This window comes from Balaenoptera musculus, chromosome 16 (assembly GCF_009873245.2).
Source record: "Balaenoptera musculus isolate JJ_BM4_2016_0621 chromosome 16, mBalMus1.pri.v3, whole genome shotgun sequence".
In the NCBI taxonomy this organism is placed as follows: Eukaryota; Metazoa; Chordata; class Mammalia; order Artiodactyla; family Balaenopteridae; genus Balaenoptera; species Balaenoptera musculus.
Window position 1 is genome coordinate 30,553 of NC_045800.1, and position 23,420 is coordinate 53,972.

The window sequence follows — 23,420 nt, forward strand, 5'->3', positions numbered from 1 at the left end:
TATTTAAAAGGCTTTACTTTATTCTCAGTGTTCAGAGCTGTCTCTGCCTGATAAAGGCATTCCTACATTTCTTGCATTCTTTGTCTCTTCATATGACTTGATTTTTCCATCAATTGACTGGGGATGAAAGATGACACCACAAGGAATTGTGTTGAATTTTTTACACAAGGACTGGTAACTTCTCACAGAGGTCTGTCTCAAATTCATAAAATGAACTGGCCACAATGGACTGGTAGTGTTGTAAATAGATTACACATAGGAGGGCCCAACAGTGAATATTTATTTCTCACTCAGGTAAAGCACAAATGGACATTTTTTTTGGTAGAGTTGGGAAAATTTCTGCTCTCCATAATCATAATCAATTTTTTCTGTCTTAAGTCATGGTTGCCATCTCCACCCAGTGGCTCCCAAGGCAAAACGGGGTGGGGGTGTGGGGAGCAGATTTGCACTTCAGAACCACAGGGCATAAAATGTCAGCAGGAATGCATGGAAGGTTTTTTGGTTTTTTCTTGTGGCCTGGCCTGGAATTAATGTTTATTGCTTGTGTTCAAATTCTCCTGGCCACAGCTCAGTTATATGGTCCCACGCACAGTAAAGGAAGGCTGAGAAATGCAGGCTAACTGTGTGCCCCAAAGAAAAAGAAAGTGAGTTTGGGTGTACATACAGCCAGTCTCTGCCATACATGATTTCTCCTCTGTGTGAGTCCTCTGATGTTTGCTGAGGTGTGATTTCTGGCAAAAGGTTTTTCCACATTCATTACATTCATAGGGCTTCTCTCCTGTGTGAGTTCTCTGATGTACAGTGAGGGCTGACTTCTGGAAGAAAGTTTTCCTACATTCTTTACATCCATAGGGCTTCTCTCCTGTGTGTGTTCTCTGATGTCTACTGAGGGTTGACTTTTCACAAAAGGTTTTCTGACATTCGTCACATTTATAAGGTTTCTCACCTGTGTGAGTTCTCTGGTGTACAGTGAGTTTTGACTTCTGGTAGAAAGTTTTACCACATTCTTTACATTCATAGGGTTTCTCACCTGTGTGAAGTCTCAGATGTACAGTGAGTTTTGGCTTCACACAGAAGGATTTCCCACATTCATTACATTTGTAAGGTCTGTCTCTTGTGTGAGTTCTCTGATGTACAGTGAGGGCTGGCCGGTGGCCAAAAGATTTCCCACATTCTTTACATGCATAAGGTCTCTCTCCTGTGTGAGTTCTCTGATGTGCAGTGAGTACTGACTTCTTATGGAAGGTTTTACCACAATCATTGCATTCATGAGGTGTCTCCCTATTGTGAATCCTTTGATGAACAGTGAGGGCTGACTTCTGGCAGAAGGATTTCCCACATTCATTACATTCATAGGGCTTTCCCCCAGTGTGGATTCTCTGATGAATAGTACGGTCTGATTTATGGCAGAAGGATTTCTCACATTCATCACGTGCATAGGGTTTCTCTCCTGTGTGTATTTTCTGATGTTTAGTGAGATTAGACTTTTTATAGAAAGTTTTACCGCATACATCACATTCAAACGTTTTCTCTCCTAACTGAATTCTCTGAAGCTGAGTGGGATGTAATTTCTGGCAGAAATTATTCCCACTTTGATTACATTTATGCTGTTGCTCCTGGAGATCAGCTCTGTGAAGATTCAACTGTGTTGGTTTCTTACAAAAGGTATTCCCCCATTTGTTACATCTATAGTGATTCTCCCCTATGTGAGTTCTCTCTTGGGCAATGAGAGCTGACTTATCACAGGCCTTCCAATATTTCTTATATTTGTAAGCCATCTCACCCATACGAACCCTCCTATGTGTAAAGAATATTGCTTCCTTGATGAAGTCTCTCCCTTGTCCGTTACATTCAAAAGGTTGCTGCAGAGTTCGATTCTTCTTCTGATGACTAGGGTACTCAGCATATCTGAAGGATTTCCCAGTTCTATTACTGTCCTCCGGTTTCTCTCCAGCATGCATCTCATCAGGCTCACTAGGGAGAAACGTGTTCTTACACATATTCAACATTTCTGACTTCATTTCTGAATAGTTACCATCATTTATCATCAGTTTTGAAATATCAATTGGGCTCAGATTAAATGTTTTTCCTAAGTCAGTTGTTCCCTTAGTTGATGTTTCGTTGCTGGTGATTACAACTTGCCACAAACGTCTACCATGATTTTCCTGGTTGGTCTCAATCAGGTCATCCACAATCTGGACATCTAAAAGGAGATAAAAATAATTACAGGTCATACCTTTGAATCACATATAAGTATTTCCTATGGAATGGTTTGTAAAGGTAAAGAAGTTTCTTTTCATCCTAGCGGGATATGATTCTTTAAAAAATCAATGACGGGGGACTTCCCTGGTGGTACAATGGTTAAGAATCAGCCTGCCAATGCAGGGGATACGGATTCAAGCCCTGGTCCTGGAAGATCCCACATGCCACAGAGCAACTAAGATCCCACGTGTTGTGCACCCCAACTACTGAGCCTGTGTTCTAGAGCCTGTGAGCTACAACTACTGAGCCTGCGTGCCACAGCTATGAAGCCCACATGCCTAGAGCCCGTGCTCTATAACAAAGAGAAGCCACCACAGTGAGAAGCCCACGTACCGCAACGAAGAGTAGCCCCCGCTCACAACTAGAGAAAGCCCGCGCTCAGCAACAAAGATCCAACGCAGCCAAAAATAAATAAATAAATATTTTTAAAAATCAATAATGGGTACTGATTTTATAAGTATGTGATTTTTCTCCCTAATGAATTAATGTAAGAAACTTCATTGATAGATTTTCTAATGTCAAATCATTGGGGTTTTTGTTTTTGTTTGGTTTTGCTTAAGTTTTTTTCTTTTCTTTTAAATTCTTTTCAATGAGGAAGTATTAGGTCAAAATATTTACTTACTGTCTAAATGTAGATTTCAGCTGACAGCTTTTCATCTACCATTGGTTTTCCATTCGTTATCTCTACCTTTCTTCTTATAATTGTGGGTAACTTGGGCTAGCCCTTTTCTGATCGCTCAGCTTTGAAGATGGCATGATTTTCCTGGATAAGCTACTTACAGGATATGGGAGAGGGCCACTTGTGTCACCTAAATAAGAATACTGCTTAAAGACAAGAACTTTACACCTATGTTTGTTTAGTTTTTACTTCTCCCTGGGGAACAGCTATAGGCACCTATGGGTTTTTCAAAGGCTTAATCTTTTTTTCCACGCTAGACAAGGGAGCTTTCTGCAAATTCCTAACTTAACACTATACCCTTGGCTTCTTAGAACCCTTGCAAGTTCACGAAACTCTAATTCATCACTTTGTGCAACTCCTCCCTGCTGGTCTGAAGGATTTAGGTTCTGCAACCCAGCCTGTGCCCACCACCTTTGAAAAGCTTTTTCTGGGTGCTTCTGAGACCAACAGCCTAGGCATTTTCACCTCACTTCATGGTGCAAGTGACTCTACTTGATAATTCACTGCTTCTGCAGATATTAACTTTACTGTACTTTACAGTTTCAGCTGTCCCTTAGTTATATTGAAACTGGAGTCCCATGTACACTTCTCATTCTTTTTTTATTTTTTTAAAACAATGATCTTCACAAGAGAAAGTTAAAAATGTTAATTTCAAACTCCACTCCCAAAGTACGAAATTCTTGGTTTCACTGGCCTTGGACCCACAGTCTCTAGTTTCTCCTCCCATGTCACAGGCCACCGCTTTCCACGGTGAACAGTTTTCTGGGTCCTTCTCAGCCTCATGGTTTCTGATGTCATGATTTATGAGACCTGTACCTGGACCACTTCTCTCATGGTCTTAATAGGTCCGTAGCCCACCTCCTCTACTCCTACCGGTCTTGAGTTAATGATTTCCTAATTTGCATCTCCAGCAGTGATGGCCATCTTCTACTCCAGATTTTACATGCACGCATATGTTCCATGTCAAAATGGAATGCAGTCATCTCAAACGTAAGCTCTACCAACATAAACACTTAATCTCCCCTAAATGTGCCTTCTTAACACCCTTCTGGAAACACTATACTCTTATTTTCCTCTCTCTCATCCTTGTTTAACACTTTTGTGGCTCTGATTTCACTACTAAACATGTATATTTGTTTCATTTTTCTCTTTCAACAAAATATAAGCTCTATATAAAAAGGACATTTCGAGACTTCCCTGGTGGCACAGTTGTTAAGAATCCGCCTGCCAATGCAGGGGACACGGGTTCGATCCCTGGTCCAGGAAGATCCCACATGCCACAGAGCAACTAAGCCCATGTGCCACAGCTACTGAGCCTGCACTCTAGAGCCCGTGAGCCACAACTACTGAAGCCTGCGTGCCTAGAGCCTGTGCTCCGCAACAAGAGAAGCCATCGCAATGAGAAGCCCATGCACCACAACGAAGAGTAGGCCCTGCTCACCACAGCTAGAGAAAGCCCGCATGCAGCAACAAAGACCCAATGCAGCCAGAAATAAAAATTAATTAATTAATTTTAAAAAAGACATTTCTTTGATTACTGCTGTAATCCACACATTTACAAAATTTACCAGTGTGTAAAACTTCCCAATTAACATGTTAAAAGAATAAATGAATGTATGACTAAATGCCCAAAAGAAAACAGTCTCTGAGAATGAACAAAAAGAGGCCTACTGGGGGCTTCCCTGGTGGCGCAGTGGTTGAGAATCTGCCTGCCAATGCAGGGGACAGGGGTTCGAGCCCTGGTCTGGGAAGATCCCACATGCCGCGGATCAACTAGGCCCGTGAGCCACAATTACTGAGCCTGCGCGTCTGGAGCCTGTGCTCCGCAACAAGAGAGGCCGCGATAATGAGAGGCCCGCGCACCGTGATGAAGAGTGGCCCCCGCTCGCCGCAACTAGAGAAAGCCCTCGCACAGAAACGAAGACCCAACACAGCCATAAATAAATAAATAAATAAATAAAAATTAAAAAAAAAAAAAAAGAGGCCTACTGGGACTTCCCTGGTGGTCCAGTGGTTAAGAATCCTTCTTGCAATGCAGGGGACGCCAGTTCAATCCCTGGTCGGGGAACTAAGATCCCACATGCTGTGAGGCAACTAAGCCTGTGCGCCTCACCTAGAGAGAAGCCCGTGCACTACAACAAATCGAAGATCCCACGTGCTGCAACTAAGATCCAACGCAGCCAAAAAATAAATAAATAAATATTTTTTAAAAAACAAAAAAGACGGCCTACTGAGAATCTAGGGACAGTGACTAACCAAGAAAAAATTCCAAGAGGAGGCAGGTGGGCACCAGTTTTTGGTAAGCCTAAGAAAATATTCACCAATTAACAAAAAGGGGGAGGTTTACATGTGAGAGCCATATTTGGAGACTGAATAATGCATGAGTCTGATGCATGCAGACTAAAGTCTGTCCCAAGGTATGAACTTGGAGAAAACCACTGGTGAAAAATAGCTCAGCATGGCCAACATCTGCTGTGCTCTCCTCTTCCCAGCCTCCCTGCTCATATGCACTGACTGACCTGGGAAACCCTGGTCTGGGGTTTCTTTTACAGTCCATGGTGCTGCTCCTTGCTCCAACTTGATGATCACCTCAGGTTTGGTAATGCAATGCCCTGTTGATGAGAAATAATGTAGGACTTTTGCCAAACTGTTTAAGTTTCATGGGCTCTTGAAAACTGCCAACAGCACAGCTTCAAGAGTCGTGCAATGAAGGGCCAGTCTGAACCTCTGACTGGAGGGGTGAACACACGTTCTTCCTGGCCCGGAATCTTAAACCTAAGTAGCATTTCATTTCACAAACAACTGTACATTTACCAATGAAGAAAAAAGTGCTTGCACTTGGCAGTTACTAGGGGAGTTTTGCTCACCCAGTGACACCAGGCTACTGTAGGTCTCCAGCATGACATCTCTGTATAGGGTCCTCTGAGCATCATCCAGGTCCTGCCACTCCTCCCAGGTGAAGTTCACAGCCACATCCTCAAATGACACCAACCCCTGTAATGGTACATTTTTCCTCAATTCAAGGCATCAGCCTGGGTCAAAAGAACAGGAAGTCTAGGAATTCATTCTTATGTGTGTGTTTTATCTTACACAGGATATACCATACCACGCTTTGTACTCTATATTGTGGGATAAAGAGAAATCATAGTAGAAATACCCTACATCTGTGTTAATTTAGTAGTTCTTCAAAGTACTATCATAGTTTCCCTTATAAATCTGGAATGGTCCTCATTGCCAAGGATACAAGGAGCATATGAGCTGGTATGGAGACATAAGTACAAACACTTACCTGGAATAATGTGTTAGATGAACCAGGTTACACACATGTTTAAGGTAGCCTGGGGTATCAAGGGAGAAAAAGAACAGTTGTACTTTGTACTGTCAGGTTGCATTTCACTGAAGAGCTAAACATGTCGGCTGTTCAGTGTGAACCACATGTTCTCATGAGTATGAGGCAAGAGCAGAAGTCAAGCTGAGAGGGCATAAAGAACAGATGCCACTTTAATGGAAGTACAAGCAGCACCACATCCAGGTGGGTGCTCCTGGGCTGAGATAAGAGATAAAGATAGTAAAGGTATTCAAGGAACTGATTATAAAGTTACCCTGCATTTAAATATATGACCTAACTCCATCAATAAAAAACCTTACGTGCTCACCATTTTTTAAAAAAAGTATGTACACATGCATCCTAGAATTTTCTTATTACCTAAGGAATTGCTTATGTCTACCCGAGAGTGAACATGACCCACTTCCTAAACAAAAGGGAGTGAATAATGAGGGGCTGATAATGAGAGGTAAGCTACATAACCAGATGTGCCCTTTAACACTCATTGTCCAGTAGGAGAATGGAGAAGGGCTTAAGGGAGAATCAGAGGAGAATAAACAGAGGGAGAAATGACCAACTATACTGAGGTAACAGAGGAAGATGAATACAGAACAGGGGACTAATTCCAAAACAGAAAAAAAAGAAAAAGAAAAAGAATTTGGTACTCATTTGCTCTGAGAAGGTGAAGGGAAAGTTTTACTACCAGGCTGTCTGCACTACAAGCTGGTAGATACTAGCACTATAAACTGATATTGGGGTAAGGACAAAGAATAGGATTTGCAAAACAGACACAGATCTTGGACATAGCATGTTTGAAGTTTGAAATTTCTGTGGTCAAATATGTGAAAATGTGCAACTGGCAAATGGATATATGCTCTTGAGCTCAGGAGAGAGATACAAGATGAAGAAAAGGATTTAGGAAACAGCAATATTTTAGTGGTAGCTGAAGCCATCGGAGTGAATAAAATTGCTCAAAGACAACCTAAGAGACTGAAAGGAGAAAATGACCAAGTATGGCGTTTTAGGAAACACTGATATTTACTGACAGAGAAAGAAAAACAGACCGTGACAATGGAGAAGAAATTTTTAATTATTCTAGGAATAGAGAAAGCCTCAACATTAAGAAATCTATTAATACGGTTCATCATATTTGTAGTTCGGTGGAGAAAATTCTAGATCATCCACATAGATGCTAAGTAGACATCTATAAAAATACCTTCTCATTTGTAATAAAAAAACTTAAAAGAGGATTCACGGGATTTTTCCTTAACATGATAAATGTGTATGTCTTAGCCACAAGTGAAAACCAGCATCACACTTATGGGGAAACATGCAGAGCAAGGATGCTTCATCACCATAGTTATTAACACTGTACTAGTAGTGTCAACACAATTAAAGAGAGAAAACAGCAGTGAAAATGATGATGGTTTCCATATAATTCATACTGAAGAGACTCACATGACATCCAAGTACTCCACATAGGAAGATTTAATAAATTAGTAGCTTATATAACTAATATAAGGCTTTTATATAAACTTTCATATACATGAGGATACTCACACAACCACAATAACAAGACGACAAAACACCTAGCAATACATTTAACAAAATAATGTACAGAATTTATGAGGGGGGGGAACCCTAAAGGATACAAAAAAGAACTAAACAAATGAAAAGACATACCATGTTCACCAATGGGAATGAGTAGTACACATCATGGCAAGCTGATTTAAAAGTTCATGTGGAAAATTAAGAATAAACATGCGGTAGGTTATATTTCTATCCAGCTAAATTCAGTGCCATAGACTGGGTGGCTTAAACAACAGAAAACTCTTTTCTTACAATTCTACAGGAAGGGAAGTCTAAGATCAAGGTGCCAGCCAATTCATTTCCTGGTAAGGGCTCCATTCCTGGCTTGCAGATGGCTGCGTTTCTGCTGAGTCCATACATGGCAGGGAGGGAGGGAGAAGGAAGGAAGAGATCTCTCTCTTCCTTTTCTTATAGGGCCACTAATTCTATTGGAGTAATGGCCCCACCCTACGACCTCATTTAAACTTGATTAAATGCATTGGGAGTTAAGGCTACAGCATATATATTTGGGGGGAATATAATTCAGTTCATAGCACTCCTTGCAGTGCCTTTCTCTGTAAAAGGATGTATATATCCCCTTGCGCTGGAACTCACATAAACAGATTTGTAATTCTCCACCTGTCTTGCTTTGACCAATGACATGTCAATGGAAGCATCACTCCTAAACAGAATCTATTTAAGAGTCACACAATGATCACCATATTTCCCCTTTACCATGTTCATCCTCAGCAATATTACAGAAAGAAATACTCCTCTGTCCGGGATGCTGCATGATGCTGAAAGGAACAAAACTAAAGCTGGCCCATGAAGGACAGGTAATAGCACTGAGAAAGAAACCTTTCTTCCTGACCAAACTGGTAACTGAACTGGCACCAAACCAAACAAAAAAACACCACCAACAATGGCAACAAGTAGTGCAGAGAAACTGTGAGGATGGTGTTATAATGGACCATGGTGTTACTTAAGATAACTGGTAGTTATATACTTACTGTTACTTAAGCCACATGAGTCATACTTCTTAAATCAAATAATGTTTACCTGATGGACTTAAAATCTTAGAAAAAGAGGCAGGAAATCAAAATGTTAATAGTAAATCTCAACTACTAGTCACCGCTTCTGATAAAGCAATATAGGAAAATGATGAGCTAAGGGGAGGAAAAAAAAAAAAAAAAGATTCCAAGGAGGGATGAAAGAAAATAAGCAGAAGCTAGAAATTTGGGGTCTTGTAGAGTAGGAAAACTCTCAAAACATTTCTTTTGCTTTTATTGTGTTAAGGCAGAAAAAGTTACCTCTTTCAGTTCTTACAGAAAAAAATACAATGAGAAATACTTTAGGAATCAAAAGTAATTATACTCAAGTGCATGGCAAGTAACAAATGAAGAATATAACTATGATAGTCACTGTTAAAACTTAAGAATGGCTTGAGCTGGCCCACAATAAATCCCTTCTGTTGCACAAAATGGCACAGACTAAGGATGAAATACTTAAGAAAAAACAAAAACTTACAGTCTAAAAAATATATAGATACATGAATACCAAAAAAAAAAAAAAAAAAAACACAGAAAGGTATGTCTCACAAAGCTCAAGCTAGCTGAAATAAAGATATAAATCCAACTACATTTTTTAGGGTTGTACTGTCAAAAACCAACCAAACTGAACTAAAAAGTACTGACAGTTTAAGATTTAAAGAGGCTGCTTGAGACTATCGACAAGAAGCATATCAAAAAAAGAAGCCCAGCCACTGAGGAAGGCATATTTATTTTTTATTTTATTAGTTTTTAATTTTATACCTAATCTTACATTATTCCATTTTTATTGAAGTATAATTGACAAATAAAATTATATATATTTAAAGTGTATAACCTGCTGATTTGATAAATGTATGCATTATGACCTGATTACTACAATCAAGTTACTTAACACACCCATCACCTCACAGTTACCCTCTTTGTGTGTATGTATGAGAACACTTAAGATCAATTCTCGTGGCAAATTGCCACTAAACAATAAAGCATTATAAACTATTGTCTCATAGTCACCATACTGTACATTAGTTCCTCATAATTTATTCATCTTATAATTAGAAGTTTGTACCCTTTCACCAACCTTTACCATTTCCCCCATCCCGACAACCACCATTCTACTGTTTTCATGAACTCAACTTTTTTTATTTTTCCTTCCACAGTTAAGTGATACCATAAAGTAGCCTTTCACTGTTTGGCTTATTTCACTTAGCATAATGCCCTCAGGTTCATCTATGTTGTTGCAAATGGCAGAATATCTTTCTTTTTAATGGATAAATAACATTCCCCTAGATATATATACCACATTTGCTTTATCCATTCATCTGATTACTGACACTTAGGTTATTTCTGTGTCTTGGCTGTTGTAATACTGCAAGGAACACGGGTGTTAAGATATTTCTTTGAGACACTGATTTCATTTCCGTCAGAAATATTCCCAGAAGCAGATTTCCTGGATCACAGAGTAGTTCTATTTTTAAGGTTTCTTATTGTTTCTTTCTTCCTATCTATCTATCTATCTATCATCTATTTGGCTGTGCCGGGTCTTAGTTGCAGCACAAGGGATCTTTGTTGCCGTGTGCAGGATCTTTACTGTGGCATGCGGGATCTTTAGTTGTGGCATGTGGGATCTAGTTCCCTGACCAGGGATTGAACCTGGGCCCCCTGCATTGAGAGCATGGAGTCTGAGCCATTGGACCACTAGGGAAGTCCCTATTTGAGAAAATCTCACATTGTCTTCTAAAATGGCTGTATAAATTAATTCCCACCCTAGCGTAAAAGGTTTCCTTTTAACTACATCCTCAGCAACACTTGTGATCTCTTGTCTTTTTGATACTAGCATTAAACAGGGGTGAGGTGATATCGCACTGTGGTTTTGATTTGCATTTTCCCAATGATTAGTGACATTGAGCACCTTTTCATGTACATGTTGGCTATCTGTATGTTTTCTTTGGAAAAATGTTTATTCAGGTACTTTGCCCATTTTTGACTTGGTTTTTTATTTTTTCCTATGAGTTGTAATAAATTCCTTATATTTTGGATATTGACCTCTTATCATATATGACTTTCAAATTTTTCTCATCCCACGGATTCCCTTCTCGTTTGGTCGAGTGCTTTCTTTGCTGTACAAAAGCTTTTTAGTATGATGTACTCCTACTTGTTTATTTTTGCTTTTGTTTCTTGTGCATCTGGTGCCATATCCAAAAAAATATTGCCAAGTCTAATGTAGAAGCTTTTTTCTGTTAGGAGTTTTATGGTTTCAGGTCTTACATATAAGCCCTGAAGTGTCTTGCCTGATACAAATATCTTTGTTTAACCTGATAGCTTTGGGTCACACAGATATCCTATGCTAAAAATGTGATTAATGGTGGGAGGCCTTGTTATCAGCACATTTTATGAGCTCAGTCTATGGAGGGACTAGAGATTAAGGTCAGCCACACAGACGGTCAACCATGTCTACATGACAGAGCCCCAATACAAGCTGGATATCAAGGCTCAAGTAAGCTTCCCTACTTCTCAACATTCCATGCACACCGTCAAACCTTGTTGCTGGGAGAAAAAGGCACTGTCCACGTGGCTCCACTGGCAGGTTTTTGGAACCTTGCACGTGAAGACTCCTGGACCCTGCTTTATGTGCCTGATCCCTTAACTGATTTTAATCTGCATCCTTTCACTGTACAAAACCATAAACATGAGTACAACAGCTTTTTTAAAAAATTTATTTATTTACTCATTTATTTAATCTTTGGCTGCATTGGGTCTTCGCTGCTGCATGGGAGTTTTCTCTAGTTGCTGAGAGCGGGGGCTACTCTTTGTTGCAGTACGCAGGCTTCTCATTGCAGTGGCTTCTCTTGTTGCGGAGCACAGGCTTCAGTAGTTGTAGCGCATGGGCTTAGTTGCTCGGCGGCATGTGGGATCTTCCCGGGCCAGGGCTCGAACCTGCGTCCCCTGCATTGGCAGGTGGACTCTTAACCACTGCACCACCAGGGAAGCCCACAACAGCTTTTCTAAGTTCTGTTGAGTCCTGCTAGTGAATTACTGAATCTGAGGGTGATCATGGGGACTCCCAAAATTGCAGCTGGTAAAGGGCATGAGGGCACTCTGGGGACCACCAAAGTTTGTACAAGCAAGATACATCAGGTAACTAACTATAACAAGGACTACTATAATCAAATTGCCTAAAATCCGAAGAAAAATGATATCAGATAGAAATCTGGGTATATATAAAGGAATAAAGAACACTCGAAATGGTAAATATATTAATAAATATATAATATATATTGTAATATGTAATATATATTGTATAATATAATATGAAATAATATAATATATATTGTTTTTATGTTCAAACTCCTTTAAAAGGTAATTGACCATATGAAGCAAAATAAGAATGCATGTGGGGCATTCTGTGTGCCCTAGTGGCGCAGTACTTAAAAATCTGCCTGCCAATCAGGGGACACGGGTTCGATCCCTGGTCCAGGAAGATCCCACATGCCATGGAACAACTAAGCCCGTGCACCACAACTACTGAGCCTGCACTCTAGAGCCCGCAAGCCACAACTACTGAGCCCGTGGGCCACAACTACTAAAGCCCACATGCCCTAGGGCCTGCGTGCTGCAACTACTGAGCCCGTGTGCGGCAACTACTGAAGCCCGTGCGCCTAGAGCCCAGGCTCTGCAACAAGAGAAGCCACTGTAATGAGAAGACTGTGCACTGCATTGCAGTGCACTGCAATGAAGAGTAGACACCACTCACTGCAACTAGAGAAAGCTGGTGCACAGCAACGAAGTCCTAACGCAGCCAAAACAAAAGAATGCATGTGGGAGTAAAAGGTATGCCAACGGTATCACAGAAGCTGGGAGGAAAAAACTTTTGAAGTATACTGTTTTAAGGTTCTTATATAAATGGTATCTTATTTTAAAGTAGACTATGATAAAGATGAATAGCACAAACCTTACAGTAACTGCTAAAAAGAAGTGTAATAAGCCAAAAAACAAGCTCATAGGTCACACAAAAATAGGTAATAGCCACATCTGACCTGTATGCCATAATTTACTGACCCTTATCTTGGATGAATTATTCCCATGGAAGAAAGAACTGAGTTGGGATAGTAGTAAGATTGGGAGACTTAAGAGAGCTGAACAATAGTCCAGTGGAGAGAAAATGACCCTATGATAAAGACAGGCCAGATAAACTAGTGAAGATAGATTTAAAAATATAAACATCATAAATGTAGCATGGCTTGTATGTTAATGGCAAAGTAGCTTGACCAGACTAACAATGTGCAGGAAACTATTATAAAAGCTGGACAGGGGCTTCCCTGGTGGCACAGTGGTTGGGAGTCTGCCTGCCAATGCACGGGACACGGGTTCGAGCCCTGGTCTGGGAGGATCCCACATGCCACGGAACAACTAGGCCCGTGAGCCACAGTTGCTGAGCCTGCGCGTCTGGAGCCTGTGCTCCGAAACAGGAGAGGCCGCGATAGTGAGAGGCCCGCGCACCGCGGTGAGGGGTGGCCCCCGCTTGCTGCGGCTGGAGGGGGCCCTCACGTGGAGGCGAAGACCCAACACAGCCAAAAATAAATAAATAAGTAAATAAATAAATAAAGACTTTCTATTTCACTGTCTTTAAGAAAAAAAAAAAAAAGCTGGACAAAATTTATAACACAATCACCTAAAGGCACTGGAGAACAACTAAAAGTAGGCAGAAACTAGATTTGAATAATCCATTGAAGGACAAACTACTTTGCAAGTTTATGGCATTTTACCAGAGGGCAATCTTCAATCTGCAAATAGATCAAGAAACTGAAAGCTGAAGCTTTACTAGCTTAGGTGTCAGAGGGCATAGTTTAGGGCTGCCAACAAAACTGGAAAACTCAGTGGGGGTGGGGGGGTAGCTCTGGGAGAGAAGCAGCAAAAGAACATAATGTACCAAATTTCCACACAAAACCAACCACAGTTGTTGGCTGACTGCTAAACTACACATATGTGGAAGACCTCAGAGGGCTCAACAAGAAAGCAGCCTCTCAAAGCTGAAGGAAATGAATGAAGAGTCAGCTGCTGGTCACTATAAGAAATGAAGTTTAGAATTTGAATCCAGCCAAGTTAACTGCCTTGTAGAACAAAATCACTCTTTAGAGAAATATAACAGGATCCCAAATCTCTTGTAACATATAATTTACAATGTTTAGTACATAATTCAGAATCTCAATATATGTAAAGTAACAAGAAAATGTGACACATACTCAAGAAGAAAAACAAAAAACGACAAAAAATAATCACTAGAAACTAATCCCAAGGTATCCCAGATGCTGCACATAGCAGAAACATTGTTAACCCATCCATAAATACGTTCAAGTACTTAAAGGAATATAAAAAATAATGTATTGGGGGGGGGCAATATCAGTACAGAAAAACAAACTAGAAAAACAATTAAATGGAAATTGCAGAGCTACAAACTACAGTAACAAAAATGAAAAACTTTCTGATGAGCTGAACATTGGATTGGAAACAGCAAAAGAAAGCCAATGAACTTAAAGATAGATCAATAGATATTTTATCTTTTTAAGAGAGAAAAAAAATGAAGAAAAATGAAAAGAGGCTAAGAAGCAATTTAGAAAACAGTCTAACATATATGTAATTGTAGCACCAGACAGAAAGGAGAGAGAAAGAATGGAACATAATATGTATTTTTAGAAACAGTGGCTAAAACCTTCCCAAATTCTGTGAAACACATGAATTTACAGATTGAAGCAGCTCAATGACCCATGATCAGCTTAGATTCAAAGAAAACTACTCTAGGGACTTCCCTTGTGGCACAGTGCTTAAGAATCTGCCTGCCAATGCAGGGGACACGGGTTCAAGCCCTGGTCCAGGAAGATCCCACATGCCGCAGAGCAGCTAAGCCCGTGCGCCACAACTACTGAGCCCATGTGCCACAACTACTGAAGTCCACGTGCCTAGAGCCCATGCTCCACAACAAGAGAAGCCGCTGCAATGAGATGCCCGCGCACAACGAAGAGCAGCCCCCACTTGCCGCAACTAGAGAAAGCCCATGCGCAGCAACGGAGACCCAACGCAGCTAAAAATAAATAAATAAATAAATTTATAAAAAAAGAAAACTACTCTAGGCACACCAGTCACACTGCCAGTATCCAAAGGTAAAGAGAAGATCTCGAAAGCAGCCAAAGGAAAAGATCACATTCAGGTACATCTGCACATGAATGATAGATGACCTCTCATCAGAAACCGTGGGAAACATCTTTAATATGCTGAACAGAAACATCCTTCAAGCCGTAATTCTATCCAGTGAAACTATGCTAAAAATAAAGATGAAATAAAGACATTTTCAGATAAAGAAAAACTAAGCTAATTCATCATCAGAAGATAGCACTAAAAATGCTAAAGGACATTCTCCAGGATGAAAGAAAAAGATACCAGATGTTAACCTGAATCCATAGGAAAGAATCAGGATCATTGGAAATGGTAAATGTGTGGGTAAATATAAAGGATTATATATATATATATTTCTTCTCTTAATTCCTTTAAAATAGATATGATTGTTTAAAGAAAAATTATAATTACAGGAGACTCATAATGTATGTAGACTCAATATGTAAATACACATGTATAAAAACAAAAGTACAAATGATAGGGGTTGCAAATGGAATACTACTACTCAAAGGTCTCTACATTTTATGTGAAGTAATGCACTGCTCCTCTAGTATATTCTCATAAAGACTCATATTGTAAGCCTTATAGTAACCAATAAAAAAGCAGTGGAATGAAGTAGTGTATTAATTTGATAGGGCTGCCATAACAAAGTACCAAAATGGTAGAGCCACTCTAGAAGACAGTTTGGTACTGTCTTCAAAATTAAACACACGCTTTTAACACATGATCCAGCAACTGCGCTTCTGGTATTTATCCAAAGGAACTGAAAACATATGTCCACATAAAACCAGTACATGGATGTTTGTAATAGCTTTACTCATCAATTGCCAAACTTGGAAGCAACCAAAATGTCCTTCAGTAGATGAGTGGATAAACTGCGGTACATCCAGGAAATGTAATATTCAGTGCTAAAAATAAATGAGCTATCAAGCCATGAAAAGACACAGAGGAAACTTAAAAGCATATTAACAAGTGAAAGAAGCCAATCTAAAAAACCTACATAACATGATTCTAACTATATGACATTCTACAATAGGCAAAACTATGCAGATAGTAAAAATACCAGTGGTTGCCAAGGGCTATGGATTACAGAAGGATGAACAGAAAGAGCACAGAGGATTCTTAGGGCAATAAAACCACTCTGTATGACTATAATGGTGAATACATATCATTACACATTTGTCCAAACCCATGAAAAGTACAGTACCAAGAGTGAATTATAATGTAAACCAAGGACTTTGGGTAATAAGGATATGTCTGTGTAGCTTCGTGAATGGTAACAAATGAATGCCCGATCCTGACAATGGGGAGGCAGCGTGCGCGGGCAGAGAGTACACTGGAAATCACTGCACCTGCTGCTCAATTTTGCTGGGAACCTAACACTGCTATAAAAAATAAAGGTCTATTTAAAAAATGTGCAAAGAGGATATACAAATGGCCCATACACACATAAAAACATGCTCAACATCGCCAGTCATTAGAGAAAAGCAAATCGAAAGCACAATGAGATATCATCTTATGCCCGTTAGGATGGCTATTATTTAAAAAACAGAACAAAATAGGAAAGAACAAGTGTTGGCAAGAATATGAAGAAACTGGAAACCTTGTGCACTGCTGGTGGGAACGTAAAATAGTGCAGCCACCATGGAAGACAACATGGTGATTCCTGAAAAAATTAAATACACAATTACAATGTGATCCTACAACTTTACTTCTGGGTGTATAAGAAACAAAGTAAAAGCGGGAACTAGAAAAGATAATGTCTACACACACGGTCATAACAGCATTATCCTTTATAGCCTAAAGGTTAAAGTAACCCATGAAACCACTGATGGATTAATGGATAAATAAAACGTGGACATACATATAATGGTAATATTATTGAGACTTTATAAGGAAGTGAATTTTGACCTGCTACAATATGGATAAACCTTGAAGACACTACACTAGGTGAAATAAGTCAGTCATTTAAGGAGAGATACTGCATGATTCCACTTATATGAGGTTCTTAGAGCCGTCAACTTCATAGAGACAGAGATTAGAGTGGTTGCTGCCAGGGGTTGGGAGAGGGGAGAATAGGGAGTTAGGGTTTAATGAGTAAAGTTTTTTTGGTTTTTTTTGTTTTTGGCTGCGTTGGGTCTTCAGTGCTGCGTGCGGGCTTTCTCTAGTTGCGGTGAGTGGTGGCTACTCTCTGTTGCGGTGCACGGGCTTCTCACTGCAGTGGCTTCTCCTGTTGCAGAGCACACGAGAAGGTGCTCAGGCTTCAGTAGTTGAAGCATGCGGGCTTCAGTAGTTATGGCGCATGGGCTTAGTTGCTCCGTGGCATGTGGGATCTTCCTGGACCAGGGATTGAACCTGTGTCTCCTGCATTGGCAGGCAGATTCTTAACCACTGTGCCACCAGGGAAGTCCCGAGTAAAGTTTTATCTGGGGACGATGAATCTGGATATTCTTAGTGGTGATGATTACACAACAGTGTGAATAAACTAAATGTACTACGAGTACTGAATTGTACTCTTAAAAATGGTGAAATTGCCAATATTGGCTTATGTATATTTTATCACAATAAAAAAAATTAACCAACAATTAGGAGAGTTCTGCTCCATAGTCATAGTTATGAATAATGCACACATTCACTTCTCCCTACTCATTTTTAAGTGATTAACTGAAATAGCAGAAGAATTAAATAGTCTTTAACAGGGTTTGGAAAAAGGTCGTTTTTGAACTAGCAATACACAATTATATCATAATAAAAGCGATAGAATCACTGACAAATTTATATAAATGAAAGTTAAAAATTACAAAAATCTGTAACCCTTGTTTTTAGACTTTGTGTAACTTTGTCCTGACCCTTGTTCAAATATGTCTGAATAACTCCTGAATTCTTTCTCCCACTGGACTCGTAAGGCTGTCACCACACATGCTGGCCGGCAGCACAGCTCGAGGGGAATCTAACCAGATCACAGCAAACACATCCTTCAGGTTTTGCCAAGGATGACAATTCCAACGTATAAAAGAAAGTTACTGCGTTTGTTAGTGAGCAACAATGCAGACATCAGATGAAATTAAAGGAACAAACAGAAGTAGCAGGACTTTACCTTAGATGAGATTAAAGCTGAGAGAGAGGGAGGGGTCCAGGAGAAATCCCATTTCGGTGTTTTGAGTCACTGGCTGGATGAAAGTAGTATCATATGTAACGGAAGAAAGAAGAATGTGGTTTTCATTTTGGATTTGTTGAGCTTGAGGTACCTTCTGCATAGCTACAAGAAAGCATTCAACAAGGAGCTGAACCTATGGTCTAAAGGTCGGGAAGAGGTCCAAGCTGGAGAGAAACAGGACTGTCAAATCACAGAGGGCCAAACAGGTCAAGGAGAACTGCAGAGTGTGAAGAATGGGGCCCAGGTTTGAACACTTGGATGAGCAACGTTCAGGAGCAAAAGAAAAAGACAGAAGAATTCGGGAATAAACCATCAGAGAGGGCACAATAGAAGCTAATGGACAAGAATTTCCAGGAGATATGGACAGTAGCTTCAATATGGCAGAAGGTTCAAGTAAGGCAAAGACTACAACATATTCATTGAACCTAACTATAATTTAGGTTATTGGTGAGCGTGAGAAGAAATGAATTAAGACCATGTTGAGTAGGTTAAGCTGCAAAAGAGCAGTGGAAACATTTGCCAGAAAATATAACCTTGAACAGTCTGCTATACAACCTGCATACACAGACTAGCTGAGAGAAATGAGTTTTTTAAAAGACCTGCAGTCAGTTCAATCCTCCAGACATTCCACATTTTATCCATGCATCAAGTAGGGCCTTCCAAAAGCTGTCTGGGACCACACTATTTTAGCAACTCCAGAAAAACTGTATTAAGCAAGTTCTGCTTCAGCACTAGGTAAGTGTCACCACTGCAGAATGCATGAAGTGTTTATTTCCAGACTGGCAGTGAAACACTGTCCACTCCATCATCTATGTGACCAATTAAGACACTGTTCAGACTTCTGTGCATGCAAGTTCTCATGTCTCAAGGGAATGTAGCATGCTTTCTTCTAAGGGTCCATTCTGATCAGGGAACAGCTGTATCTGTGTTTTTGCCATTGCACTCACCTTGGACGACTCTAAGGTCATATTACCTGACTATATCCACATGCCACCTTTATCTTGTTTATGTGTATTGCCCTGAAGCTGAATCTTACTTATTTTTACTTTTCCATTTTACTTTAAGGACCCTCATAAAGCTCATATAGTAAAATATAAAAGAAGTTGAGGAAAAAAAACAACTCACCAGAGATGTATTCATTTCCTGCTGTTCTTAGAAACACACAGAGGACTCTGGAAAGAGAGCTGGGAGAGAAGGTGAATGGAGGGGCATCAATTTAAATTTTTAAAAATGCTTATTTAAATAATGGTTGTTGCTTTATTTACACAATGGCTGCTTCTCCGTATTTATTTCCCTGTGAAGTTCCCTACAACTGATGTGGGCTCTGCCATTTGACTTGCTTTGGTTAAAAGGACATAGGATACAGCAGAAACTAACACAACATTGTAAAGCAATTATACTCCGAAAAAAATATTAAAAAAAAAAAAGGACATATGATGCAAACACAGATGAAAAGCACTTTTCCACTACAGCTTGCCTTCTGGGGCTAGCCTGTTAGGGACACGTGGTTTAGCCAACAGCCAGCACAAACCACCAAAAAAGTAAATGAAGTCATCTGAAATCAAACAACCTCAGTCAGGGCACCAGATGACTACAGCTTCATTTGTGAACCAGACAACACTAACATAGGAACTGACCAACTAAACCTAGCCCCAAAATGCTGAACCACAGACCTAGAGATTGTCATACTGAGTGAAGTAAGTCAAAGACAAATATCATATGATATTGCTTATATGTAGAATCTAAAAAAATGGTACAAATGAACCTATTTACAATACAGAAATAGAGTCATAGATGTAGAAAACAAACTTACAGTTACCAAGGGGAAAAGGAGTGGGGGAGGAATAAACTGGGAGATTGGGATTGACATATACATACTACTATATATAAAAGAGACAGCTAATAAGAACCTACTGAAAGCACAGGGAACTCTACTCAATACTCTGTAATGACCTATACGGGAATAGAATCTAAAAAAGAGTGGATATATGTATATGTATAAACTGATTCACTTTGCTGTACAGCAGAAACTAACACAACATTGTAAATCAACTATGTGCCAATAAAATTTTAAAAAGTAAAAACAAAACAAAAATTTAAAAAAACCCAAGATGCTAAACTTTGAGCAAATCTTTTTTTAATATATTTATTTATTTATTTATTTTTGGCCACATTGGGTCTTTGTTGCTGCGCGCGGGCTTTCTCTAGTTGCGGTGAGCGGGGGCTACGCTTCGTTGCAGTGCACAGGCTTCTCATTGTGGTGGCTTCTCTTTGTTGCAGAGCACAAGCTTTAGGCGCACGGGCTTCAGTAGTTGTGACACGTGGGCTCAGTAGTTGTGGCACACGGGCTTAGCTGCTCCACGGCATGTGGGATCTTCCCGGACCAGGGCTGGAATCTGTGTCCCCTGCATTGGCAGGCAGATTCTCAACCACTGCGCCACCAGGGAAGCCCCCAATGTTTTTTGTTGTTGGTGGTTTTTTTTAAGTCAGTAAATTTGGGTTGGTTCATTACTGAGCAAATGCTAAATGATATGTCTAAGTCCCCAAACTCAATGTTTTTAACAAAATTACCTGGGGAAAAAAGTCTTACATTACATGCTGAAATACAATCAATAGAACTTCACAACCACATGTAGAACTTCTGAAAGGAAAACAAATGTCACCTGGATGGACCTCAGTAAGGTTGTTGCAACTAAGAGACCACGTGAATTTTAGAAAGCAATTGTGTGCAGACCAGAAAACTATGTTTTAACTTTTTTACATCATAACACGAGTCTGTTAATTTTATGGAGGCATATGCTGTGTTTTATTTACATTTTTAAAAAATCAGTTTGGAGCCAATTAGAGTGAAGTGTGATTCACTCTAATTTTCCTAGTTTAAACAGTGGGAAATAGGCTTCTGTTATTGTGCTGTGGAATTTATGATTATCAAGAACAGATTTCTGATGTTAAGTGGGAAACACTTGTATTATTAGTCCCCGGAGCTCACTTAGTCCACAGAAAGAATTAGGGAAAATAAGATAGGCATGTTTAAGTCAAGGTCTTCTAAAAATTATTTGCTAAGTTGACTGCATTTCTCAAAAACGGTGTCAAAAGTAAACGTGTTTGACTTAATGGTGGCAGAGTGGATAATATTATCCAAAAGTCAAGATGCCTGATGTATACAAAAAATCACGTGAGCCTGGCACATCACTCATGTCCTCAAATCCTTTTTCCTCTCCTCCACCCACACCCCGCTCACTCCCCAATCTTTCTCATAAGACAGACATACCCTGACAAACCCTTCCTGAACTAACAGAAAGAACTGCTAGGAAGAGCGAGCATCAGCATACCTCCAGATACCAAACTTGACGGTATAATAGGCTTGAGAGAGTTCAGATAACAGAAACAGTGGGGGTAGAATGAAGGAATGGGAATATTTAGGGAGCACCATAGACAGATTCTCTCAGCTGTGACAGGTTATCCCTCCACCCCAGACCACACCCTCGGGACCTCTCCCATAAGTAACATTTCTTTTGGCCTCTGCCTACCCCTCTCAGCCTTGCTCAGGTCTCCTTCTGAAAGTCGACTGAGACCTTCCATTATCACCCAGTCTTTGACAACTTCGGGAGGAAGCAGTGTCACCCATATCTCGTTCAGTCTGGGCAGAAGCATCAATAATTGCTTGGCCATGCAAAGCTAGAATCTTCTCCTTTCTGTGACTCTTCTGCCTCTTCTCTGAAGCGCTAATAAGCGGGTTCAGGTTTCAGGGGTTGTCTTTCGTTCATACGGCGCCTCCCCTTCATGCTACCTTGTTCCAAACTACCTTGTTCCAAAGAAAAGGGGTCAGTCATTCAGAGCCCAGTGATCCCCCCTGGCACTCACGGTCTCTAGAAACTAGCTCTTGTGTAAACTGTAAACGAAACCTGGAGTGCTCAGCAGGCTACACAGCGCAGGAGGGGACCTGACACTTCACCTGCTGAAAAGACTCCGAGAGACCCCACTAACAACTACCACGAAGTAAGACTCCTCACGCACTTCACACTGATTTCTCCGGGAATCAGGGGCAACTCGCTAGTCCTTAAGGCGCTCGCGTCACAGGCGAGCAAAACGAATGTCACAGAGATTAATGACATCGCCCGGGAGGCTTGCTTCGGCGGCACAGCTGGACAGTGCACGCAGCCCGCAGCCCTCCCACGCTCGCTCGCGTGGTCTGCAGACCCGCCCCGGCCTCACAGTCACCTTGGACTCCACCCCCAGGTCGCGAAGCCTCCGGAGGCGGGCGCCCGGCTGTCCGCAGTGCACCGTCTTCTGACCAAGCAACACTCGAAGCACGGCCCGAGCCGGCCCTTTCCAGCCCCGGACCAGCGGGTCCTGAGGCCACAATCGCCTCCCGGCCCCTGCCCAGGCCGCGGCTCGCAGCTGCGCCTCAGGCCGCGCCGCTCACAGCCGCCAACCTTTACTCTCCCACCGAGTGGAGCAGCACCCCCGCCCTGCCCTGCGTCCCCGCGCCGCGGCCGCCTTCCACCCTTGCACCCACCTTCGGGTACCCAGAATCCTAGCCAGCGCGCGGGCGCAGCTGCCGTAGCGCAGTGGGGTCCGGAAGTTCCGGGCGGAAGAGGATGAGGTGGGCGGGGCCGCACACGCGCAGGAGAAACCCGGAAGGCTCCCTCCAAGTGGCTCCTGCGGGAACGCGTCCTTGCGTGGCGAGAGTGCGTGTCCCACACGCGTCTCCGTCCGTAGGCGCCGTCGGGGGACGTTTTGTGTATCGAGGGGTAATGGGTCTTGCTGCCCTGAGCCCCGGATGTGATGGATGAGACCGTGTCTCGACCCACGTGCAACCACGTGGAATTCTGGTTTGTTATTAAGTCCTAGTTTAAGAAGCTGAAAGAGATGTTGTGGGACGAATGGGGAAATTCTTATGAGGGCCGAGAATCCGATGATACTATAAGTTAGCTTTAATGTTTTTATTTCCTATAATGGCATTGCGGTTATGGAACCCACGTCCTTTTTTTTTTTTTTTTTAACAGTTGCATACTACAGCATGAATCGTGAAATATCACAATGTCTGTCCTTATTAAAGTACTTAAACCATAATTGCGACTGTTGTGACTTTGTTAAATTAACAGTTTAAATGTATATCCTCAGTGTGCACAATGGTGAACCACCGTCAACAAAGACCACAAGGAAACGTGACAGAAAATTTTATTACACGTAGGTCTATGCGTGCCT

At 41.0% G+C, this 23,420-nt stretch overlaps 1 protein-coding gene across 6 annotated transcripts; it reads right to left on the bottom strand.

The window, feature by feature from the left end:
* On the bottom strand, window positions 1-22,800 carry LOC118882987 (zinc finger protein 717-like). Of its 6 annotated transcripts, XM_036829473.1 has the most exons (7): window positions 22,729-22,799; window positions 19,335-19,393; window positions 18,150-18,222; window positions 6,231-6,279; window positions 5,809-5,935; window positions 5,461-5,553; window positions 1-2,203 (listed from the first exon to the last, which is right to left on the bottom strand). In XM_036829473.1, exons 5-7 carry the CDS (start codon window positions 5,840-5,842, stop codon window positions 573-575), a joined length of 1,758 nt encoding a protein of 585 aa, XP_036685368.1. In that variant the 5' UTR covers window positions 5,843-5,935; window positions 6,231-6,279; window positions 18,150-18,222; window positions 19,335-19,393; window positions 22,729-22,799; the 3' UTR covers window positions 1-572. The 6 variants fall into 6 exon arrangements, with proteins under 6 accessions (XP_036685368.1, XP_036685369.1, XP_036685367.1 ...); XM_036829474.1 differs by lacking the exon at window positions 18,150-18,222; XM_036829472.1 differs by lacking the exon at window positions 6,231-6,279.
* Window positions 22,801-23,420: the final 620 nt, after the last annotated feature.